This window comes from Saccharomyces eubayanus, assembly GCF_001298625.1.
Source record: "Saccharomyces eubayanus strain FM1318 chromosome Unknown scaffold_18, whole genome shotgun sequence".
NCBI classification, from domain to species: Eukaryota; Fungi; Ascomycota; class Saccharomycetes; order Saccharomycetales; family Saccharomycetaceae; genus Saccharomyces; species Saccharomyces eubayanus.
The window spans coordinates 3122-13195 of record NW_017264707.1 but is presented as its reverse complement, the minus strand read 5'-3'; the positions used below and the strand labels follow the sequence as shown (position 1 = coordinate 13195).

The 10074-nt window shown below is 40.0% G+C and overlaps 4 protein-coding genes across 4 annotated transcripts; 1 reads left to right on the top strand and 3 right to left on the bottom strand.

Moving 5' to 3' along the window:
- Positions 1–183: 183 nt before the first annotated feature.
- DI49_5682 (NMT1/THI5 family protein) lies at positions 184–1206 on the bottom strand (the record flags this gene model as incomplete). The annotated part of the gene is made up of 1 exon (XM_018368618.1): positions 184–1206. The coding sequence occupies one exon, from the start codon at positions 1204–1206 to the stop codon at positions 184–186; it is 1023 nt and encodes a 340-aa protein (XP_018218753.1).
- A 641-nt stretch (positions 1207–1847) lies between these two features.
- DI49_5681 (pyridoxal 5'-phosphate synthase subunit PdxS) lies at positions 1848–2744 on the bottom strand (the record flags this gene model as incomplete). Its single annotated transcript, XM_018368617.1, has 1 exon — positions 1848–2744. The coding sequence occupies one exon, from the start codon at positions 2742–2744 to the stop codon at positions 1848–1850; it is 897 nt and encodes a 298-aa protein (XP_018218752.1).
- Positions 2745–3173: 429 nt separating this feature from the next.
- Positions 3174–3848, top strand: DI49_5680 (uncharacterized protein; the record flags this gene model as incomplete). The annotated part of the gene is made up of 1 exon (XM_018368616.1): positions 3174–3848. One exon carries the CDS (start codon positions 3174–3176, stop codon positions 3846–3848), a length of 675 nt encoding a protein of 224 aa, XP_018218751.1.
- A 4270-nt stretch (positions 3849–8118) lies between these two features.
- Positions 8119–9609, bottom strand: DLD3 (D-lactate dehydrogenase; the record flags this gene model as incomplete). Its single annotated transcript, XM_018368615.1, has 1 exon — positions 8119–9609. One exon carries the CDS (start codon positions 9607–9609, stop codon positions 8119–8121), a length of 1491 nt encoding a protein of 496 aa, XP_018218750.1.
- Between the last annotated feature and the right edge of the window lie 465 nt (positions 9610–10074).

The following is a 10074-nucleotide window of genomic DNA, read 5'->3' as shown; positions in this document are numbered from 1 at the left end:
AAATAGTAGAATAAACAGCGATTGTTTGGAAAACATATCATTTGTAAACATATATCATTTGTAAACACATACACATCATATATAGAAAACACAGCTAATGTGAATTTGGTGAAACAAAAGTGTCACGAGTAARACTAAAAAAATAAATCGCGATCAGCTAGCTTCACGGTTGTGATGGCGTGTTTAAGCTGGAAGAGCCAATCTCTTGAAAGTGTGTTCTTTTCTACACTTTTCTTGGTGAAGAGCCATCAATCTTTGAGCTTCTAATGGATCAGAAACTTCTTCTGGTTCTGGCCAAGATAAGTATTCGTTGGTGTAGTTAGAAACATAGTCTGGTGGTAAGATGTTCAATCTTTTACCGTAACCGGTAACCTTCTTCCAGTCACGGTGAACATTGTACAATGATGAAGAGAAGTAAGCGTAACATCTTTGGTATTGTTTGTAAGACAAATCAGTGTCCAATTGTGGCTTGAAGTCAACGTATTCCTTCCAAGCTTCAACTGGGTTGCTCAACATGTAGTCGGTAGACTTCTTAAGGGCTTTCAAGAACTTCTTGACCTTTTCAGGRTTCTTCTTCAAAAATTCGTCGTTACAGATGTAAAGAACGGTACAGAAACAACAACAGCCCAAACAAGCCAACTTATCGATTCTCAACATCTTAGCATCGGTAGCTGGTCTGCCTTGTGCGGTYAAGTATTCCTCCAATTCGACTTGTTGCATACATTCGATACCAACACCGGCGTCAATCTTACCTTCAATGATGTACTTGGCAACGTTCATACCACATCTGACGGCRGTATAGTCGTCTGGRGTCATACCGTAATGCTTAGTCAATTCGTCGATTTGAATCTTACCGAATTCACCAACGTAACCGATTCTCTTACCCTTTAGAGATTGGAAGTCTTCGGTGATACCRCTGTTGGCCAAGTATAGGACACCAGTGAATGGTTCATCCAACAAAGAGGCGACGGAAGTGACTGGGAAGCCACGAGCCTTGGCAGCTAGTGTGTGGATCATAGCCTTCAAACCCATGTCCACTTTACCGGAACCAATCAATTCAGTGACATCTGAAGGATTGGTTGGTTCTAGAACAGCAATATCTAGACCTTGTTCCTTGAAGTAACCTTTGGTTTGAGCCAAGAAGATTGGAATATGGTATGGGGCTGGTTGCCAGTTTAACAAAAATGTGATTTTATCGGTAGACATATCTTGGATATATTTGGTGTTGTAGTTGTTGTTGTTGTTCARTTCTAACCAATTGAGAAGKGGAGAAAGGATGGTTGACAATTRATCAGAGAAAACATGCAAACAATACRAACCTTTTATATGTTTCTTTGCCRGTMATTTTRGCAAATACAAGCTCRTGCGTGATGTTASCTTATTTCTTCTCTGCGCTTCTATAGAACTAATATATTCTGACAACCGCTAATTGAATACTCCACATTCTTGAAAATARAYAAGCAGCTAGTTGAATTAMTGTTAAATTACCAKTCACATATTCTCAAGTGACACTAATCGCATTAAAATYGAAAACTAATAAATGTATCAATTTTCTTCTCCGCGGAGTTGTTAGCTGCATTGTGCCGTGCGCTATTTGGCGCCAACCTTTTTCCCGATAGAATACTTGGCCAAGCCATCTGCAGCACGTTAGTCGCATATCGAACTCATCCCATAAGAGGATGCATGCATAGATGACCGTGTCCGCTGATCTGAATRAAAATAACAGTAAGTGATTGAGTTTCGTGTTTAATTTTCGTATATACAAACTAAACTAAATGCTATGTAAACGATAAACCAAAAATTACGACAACATCCGTTTCGGACGCGGGTTGGGTGTGAGCCTTGCTCTACCATCCGATTTCAGAAAGTCTTGTGCCGTTTTTGTTGGCTGCCTCGTTGATCGATTGGATGGAAATACCACCCATCAAATCACCCAAGTCGCTGGATACTTCTAACAGTTTTTTTGGGTTGTCGTAGTGAGTGGTGGCTTCCACAATGGCGCGGGCCAACTTATCAGGGTTTGAAGACTTGAAGATACCTGAGCCAACGAAAACACCCTCGCAGCCTAGCTGCATCAGCAGAGCAGCGTCTGCWGGCGTAGCAACACCACCGGCAGCGAAATTAACTACGGGTAACTTGCCGTTCTCAATYGTGGTCTTCAATAGTTCGACTGGCACTCTTAGTTCCGATGCTTTTGCGGCAAGATCTGACTCCTTAGTCAAGGTCTCTTTATATAGCTGGATCTCACCCCTGATCTTGTTGATGTGCTTCACGGCTTCGGACACATCACCAGTACCAGCTTCACCTTTAGTACGGATCATCGCAGCGCCTTCGTTTATTCTTCTCAATGCCTCACCCAAATCTTTGGCACCGCAAACAAATGGGACCTGGAAGCTGTTCTTCTCGATATGATTAGACCAGTCAGCTGGGGTCAAGACCTCACTTTCGTCGATATAGTCCACCTGTAGCGCTTCCAGGATTTGTGCYTCAACAAAGTGCCCAATACGAACTTTTGCCATCACTGGAATGGACACTGCGGCCATGATTTCCTTGATCATGTGTGGATCTGACATACGACACACTTGACCGGATTTACGCATGTCGGCTGGAATACGCTCCAGCGCCATCACGGCACATGCRCCTGCTYTCTCGGCGATAATTGCTTGTTCAGCGTTGACCACATCCATAATCACACCACCCTTTAGCATTTGAGCTAACCCAGTTTTAACCTTAAATTCGGACATTTCTCTTGTTTTCTTTGTCTTTTTGGATAGATTGATAGATATCTTTGTAACGGCTCTGCTCCGGAATGAAAGAATATATCACCGAGAGGATACTAGTCTTATATAATTAAAAGATCTGGTCACATATGGTGGATTTTCCAAATATTTTTTTTCTTGTTGCCCATTCTTTACTCATAGAAGGATAAAGCGTATGGCCGTTAAGCCGTTGAGCGGCGTATCGTTTTCTGGAAACTGTAAGAATAGCTGATATAAGCCAATATCCAGTTCTGGAAAAAAAACCATTGATAAAAGCCCGTTACGACGAGAGTGTGGAAGCCAAATATTCTGCCAAATGAGGACTGTCCGCTCTCGTTATATAAGCAACCTGGCAGTTATACCTAAACTAGGGGAAGAAATCCAACGAAGSGCAATTGAGGAAAAAGAACAGAGATGACCATCGTTATCGGGGTATTGGCATTGCAAGGTGCGTTCATTGAGCACGTACGACACGTGGAAAGATGCATCGTTGAAAACAAAGATCAATATAACGAGAAACTATCTGTGATTACCGTGAGGGATAAAGATCAACTAGCAGGATGCAATGCACTTGTCATACCTGGTGGAGAATCTACTACGATGTCTCTTATTGCTCAGAGAACGGGGTTTTACAATGATCTCTACAACTTCGTACATGATCCAAAGAAAACCATCTGGGGTACGTGCGCGGGTTTGATTTTTCTTTCACAACAATTATCCAACGAAGCAAAGTTGGTCAAGACGTTAGATTTGCTAAAAGTCAAAGTAAAGAGAAATGCGTTTGGAAGRCAAGCTCAATCGTTTACTCAAACGTAYGACTTCTCGAGCTTTATCCCAAACTGTACTGATTTTCCTGCGACATTTATAAGGGCTCCGGTGATAGAAAAGATATTGGATCCTAAGGAGGTCCAAGTCCTCTGTAAGCTAGAAGAAAAAGACAACAGCGGTCAAGAATTAATAGTCGCTGCRAAGCAAAATGACAACATCCTTGTCACATCATTTCACCCAGAATTAGCAGAAACCGATATACGTTTTCACGATTGGTTTATAAAGGAGTTTGTTCTAAAGAATTTCAACAGATACAAGTGATCTGTTTGCATTAAAGGACAAGGATATAGCCTTTAGTTGTCTTACAGACACATACTTCCTTTCGTTTCAGGATATTAATAGTTTCCGTTAATTGTGTTGTAAAGTCACACTTCACCTTTAGGAGCACGTGCTTTTTTTCTTTTAGTTTTGGCCAAGGATGGGTAACGGCGTATGTTTAAAACGTACAATTTCCACGCGACAGCATTTCGATGTTTGGTGACACTCAATTCTAGCGATGGCAGAGCTACAACTAACGAAGTACCCTAACCAAGTAAATAGATAATAAATTTAATGTGTTAGGTACTTAATATATACACAGAGAGTGATGCCATATTATCTACTGCACTAAGACTCATCAAATCGTAAGAGATGGGGTAGTTAATTCTCCCTCCTCGGTGGAACCTTCCACATCTTCCTTAGGATCCTTATAGGTGACATTGCTAGTGTTTGCTTTGATGGCAAATGGGTCCACTTTTGTTGACTTGAGCTTCCTTGCTGGCACACCAAGTCTAAATAGTTTATCTACTTCAATGAAAGTTCTATCGGCACTTTCGGGCAATTTTAGTGGTAGCTAGAGTATACCTTTATCATTATCGATTGGTGTTTCTGGACCGTACTCAAAATCGGCTTTCTTATCTTGCTCCTCCGTCTCTATTCAGCTAAATTCAGTAGCACTTATAACATTCTCGATCTCATCTAAATTCAAGTCATTATTATCTTTTTTTCTGTTTATTAATAAGGACAAGCCCTTCATAGTTAATCTGTCGTCTTGGATGTTTTTTATATTGTTCTGCTGGTTATGTCAAAACTACAACAAGTATAGAGAATAGAGCGCCTGTTTATATACTGAATACTTATGCACTATGTATGCCCTCTGGGACAAAAGATATATGGCCGAACGTGTGTTGAAGTCTGCCTTCGCAGATGCTTCTATAAGACCTGGAGAGACGTTTAGACAACTATTGGGGAGTATGAGGAGAGTATTGCAGTAGTCGGTTCCCACAAAAATACGTGTAGGGGCGTTATACTGCCTGTACAAAGTTCAAGTTAGACATGAAAAAGAAAACTGACATAACTTCAAATTGAGAAAGATATGTCTTTCCCTAGATAATTCCACCGCCCAAGTTCTAATACTAACAAATTCTTGGTTGTAGTGGCTTATGGCTGTACTGCTGAAACTCTCGCTTTTATATAATCCTTTTCTCTTTTGTGCGCTTCGTTAAAAATTAAACATGGGGTTTAAGTTTACATGATTTGTCCGGGAGTTTACGCGGACCCCACACAATCCAGAGTTGCTCGAACAGTGATGAGGCATGTTTTTTTTTTCTTTTCTTCTTATTTGAGAAGTAGCGTCTGTAATATGGTCTATATAGTGGGGTGGTTCAAACAACATAAGATAAGAAGCTTCTTTGCTTGATATTCTTGTTACAGCGTATTTTTTCTTGTGTGGCCCTCTGAATAAGGTATAAAAAGTGCCACCAATAAGTCTCCTAAATATGATATACTTGTCAGCTGTTTTTCTGGTATTATTAAACAGCAAATCAGTCAAACATAACGGAATACATAAATGACTATTTCTGATCATCCATAAACTGAAAGGAAGTAGTGGAAAGAAGCCACAACCTATCAAATTTACCCAGCAAGTTTTAGAGACTCCAACAAGAATGGCTGGGATTATATGAAAGGTATTCCCTCCAAATTGAAGTACACCAAAGATCTTGGCTTTGATATTATTTGGGTTTGTCCATTTCGCGGCTCCCCCAAGACGATAAGGATATGGTATCTCCAACTACGAAAAAGTTTGCCCCACATATGGTACCAACAAGAACTGTCTCGAGCCAATCGAAAAGACTCACAAGCTTAGTATGAAATTTATTACCGATTTGCTCATCAACCACTGCTCTACAGAACACAAGTGATTCAAGGAGAGTAAATTTTCTAAGACCAATCCAAAGCGTGATTGGTTCTTTTACAAGCCACCAAAAGGTTACGATGAGAATGGTAAGCCCCTTCCTCCTTTAGTGGTCCAGCTTGGACTTTTGATGAAACCAAAAATGAACTATACCTACGTTTATTTGCAAGTTGTAAAGTCGAATTGGGAAAATGCATGTTGCAGAAAGGCAATCTGTGAAAGTGCTGTTGGGTTTTGGTTAAACCACGGAGTAGATGGTTTTAGAATTGACAACGCGGGTTTATATTTGAAACTTCCTGGCTTACCAGACTCACCAATTTTTGGCAAAACCTCAAACTTGTAGCATCCTAATTGAGAGTCTCATAATGGCCCTAGAATCCGCAAGTAGCACCAAGAGCTACACAAGTCATGTTCATGAAAAATAGAATCAAAGATGGTAGAGAACTAATGGCAGTAGGTGAAGCCGCCCACGGATGTGATAATGCGTTATACACCAGTGGATCTAGATACGAAATCAGCGAGTAATTTCGCAAACTATTTTTCAGGATTTTAACTTATTCATCGGCAATATACACCTTACACTTACGCTGCGACCAGTTTTGAGGTGGAAAATACAGGAAAGCAAAATTGGTTTGCTGCTAGTTCTTCCATTACCATCAGGCCTTTTACTTTAGTCGCGGGAGACTCGGCGATCTTTTCAGGCATAGAAGGTTTGTCTTCTGTAGACTCTTGTGGTATGGACTTTGGCCGATTCTTACAGATTTCAGTATTTTTAGTAAGGAAGTCTTCTTTGAATTTTTTTGCCACGCTTTGCAAGGGCTAGCTAAGTATAGTGTGTAACCTTCATTCTACCGAACGCCAGCGCTGTACTTGGTCTCACTTACAAGCAGGGGAAGAGGAAACACATTGTCTTCACTCTATTTGGTGCTGGAGAGCCAGTAGGTTTTATTCTAGGTGTCGCGATTCTACCTTTACTGATCCAAACTTGCCTGGTGGCCGCGCACTTACTGGCTCACGGCAATTGCATGTCTGATTCTGGCAGTGGCAGCATACTTTATCCTTCCATGCGATGATATATCAAGGACTAATAATTGACTGACACTGCTGGAACAACTGGATCCTATGACATCAGCCACTGGAACTACCGGATTGGTTATGTTTAGTTTGGTTTGGAATCAAGGTGCTGTAGTTGGTTGGCATGTTCTACATACCTACTGCCTCCTTTAACTTGGTGTGTTCCTCTTGGTCCTTTCTACATTTATCGAGTTGCAAGCCGCTAAGCCATTGGTCCCATTTACTCTACTTTCGAGATTTGATATTGTCTTTATTGTCTGTATTACTGCGAGATGGCAAGTTTCGGTATTTGGATGTTTAGTATCTGCAATTCATGGAAAATTGCAGAGAATAAACTTCCCTTTTATTTAGCGCTCAGTTCGCACCTGTGACCATAGCGGAACTATGTGCTGCCATAGCGACAGACTTACGCTTAAGTTCAAATCAGGCATATACGCCAATGCTGCTCGTGATGATTGCTTTTAATGTAGCAATAATATTGTTTGCTACCGCTCCGGCGAACCAAAGATATTGGGCTCAAACGCTTGTGTTAATCACTATAATGCCTTGGGCACTAGAGTTGTCCTCTACAGCGGCTACAGTGGTCCTGAGCAACTCAATGCCTGATAAGGATCAGGATTTAGCAGCTTCTTCAATAAACACTGTAGTAAATTATTCTATATCGATTAGTTTAGGAATCTCAGGTACCGTTGTTTCCCAAGTGACTGAGAAGTCGAAGAGTGTTCTTACGGAGTATTGTAGCTGTTTTTATTATCAAAATAAAGGAAAAAAAATGGCTAATGCTTTGAAACGCTATTTGAAATTTGTAATCTCTAGAAACATTCAAAGTTGAGACATAATTATACGAGCAGTATAGACACTTATCCCTTGCCATTATCTCACTCACACTCCTTCCTCGTCATAGCCCTAAATATTGTAAATTCTCACAATTTGTACATGTATAGTGCTGATACAAAAAATCGAAACTGCAACACATCTTTACATAACATTTGTAAATGATATCAGTGAAGTACAGAATTTGATACGTAAAAAGACGAAAGCTAAGTGAAATGAATACCGTCTGAACGGTATATTCTCGTCTCTGGTAAAATGAAAACAATTAACGAGAGCTTTACAGTACATTTGTAGTATTAAGCAACAACTCAAAAGTGCTTCCATTTAAAAAGGCTCCTATTCCATCTTTTCTTCACTATAATTAATAAGTCCAATTGACATATATCATATAACTCTATATCTATAAAGACGTAAATAAAAACGCAGCTTTTCGAACGAAATTAGAAAAGTTCAGAGGTATTTATAAGGATTCAAAATTCCGTTGGGATCATAGTGATGCTTGATATCTTTCATAAATCTTATTTCAATGTCACTCCTGCAATAATGTAATTTTCCTTTTTTATGGAAGCCAACACCGTGCTCAGCACTGATGGAACCCTTCTTTGACTGGATATACTCATAAACAAATGGTTCAAGTAAGTTTTCAATTTGCTTTGTGAATTCTCTTACCGCGATATTCAAATGAATATTTCCATCACCTACATGACCGTACCCACAAGATTTAACAATTGGTTTTGGTGCGTCACCAATCAAACCAGCTGCATTCAACCTTTCTGTCACGGCTTCTGATACTGAATATAAATCCTTCAACTGAAGGGACATGTCATATTTGTACATACCACCGTAGGAGTTACAAGCTGTTGGAACAGATTTTCTCCAAGTCCAAAGTCTATCATAATCAGCTCTGTCTTTAGCCATTACTCCCTCTGAGATCAGCTTTGAGTTCAAAGTCTCTTCAAGGAAACCGCTCAGTTTTTCGTCATCGTGCTTCTTATTAGAACCTGAAGTCTCAATGAGGACATAAAAGTTGTGTTCATTCTTCAAAGGAAATGGCATGTCCTTCAAGTACTCTATGGTGCATTCAATGGAACCGCGATCCATGAATTCAAAAGCAGATAAAATCTCCGATAATTCACCCTTTGCCTTGACAAATAATTTTTGTACAGTATCAAAACAATCAAGACCGAAAAAAACGGCATTCAAAGCTTTAGGTTTTGCTGCCGCAAGGATAGATACACCAGTAATGACACCAATAGTACCTTCCGCACCGATGAATAATTGTTTTAAATCGTAACCGGTGTTGTCCTTTCTTAATGCATTGATATTGCTAATAATTTCACCATTGGGTAGGACTACCTCTAAACCTAAAACATTACCATGTAGGGAACCGTATCTTAACAAGTTTAAACCACCGGCATTCGTTGAGACCACACCTCCTACGTGACAGTTATTTCTTGAAGGCAAATCTAATGGAAAGATATGGTCGTGTTCGTGCAAAAATTGATGTGCGTCGCGCATAACGACACCTGCGTCACACTTAAAAGCCCCACTAACGGGATCAAAGTCCCTAATTTTGTTCATATTCCTCAAAGAAAGAACAATCTCATCAAAAACTGGAACTGAGGCACCTACTAAGTCAGTATTACCACCTTGTGGTACAACTGCCAGTTTTTTTTCGTTACAATACTTCATGATTTTCGAGACTTTTTCAGTAGAATTTGGCAAGAGAATTAAATTGGATTGGCCTCTGTACTTTTTCATCCAATCCTGGTTGAAGGAAACAAGGTCTCCAGGATTCTTCGATTCTAATATTTCATCGTTTGACAAAATAGAATGGAAATATGACAAATCAGTAGGATCTAGAATCTTAAAATCAACAGTTCTCTTGACTTTTGGGTATTCCTCAGCAGTTAGGTGAGCAACAGGTTGTGCTACAGTCATGGCTTTTCGAATATTTGGTAGTTATATAGGAGGAATTTGGTAGTTATATAGGAGGAATTTGGCACATCTCAAGAAAGCTGGCAGGTCTTTCGATCGTTATGGTGTTACATATATACTGTTCTCGGTAGTCACACGCCTTCTATAGTTCGTAGTTTATTTCCTCTTTTATGCCGCGCGTGACTTGAATCAGGCGTGGTCACTAATCCCAGGTGTGGCGTCAAGCGCCTAAAGACTTTGCAGCATAATATGCAGATAAGGTCATTCATTTAGCAGATACCGACCTACGTACACATTAATGGGCACGGAAACCACAGAGTAGACTATAGAAGTTGTTGTTTACTCGTATAAGAACTATTGCTTTAGGTTAGAAACACATGTATTAAGACGCTGCTTTTCATTGTCCTTTACGACCCTACAAAGGATGGATCGTGTTGAATTGGGGACCAACAAGGCTGTATGGTTGAA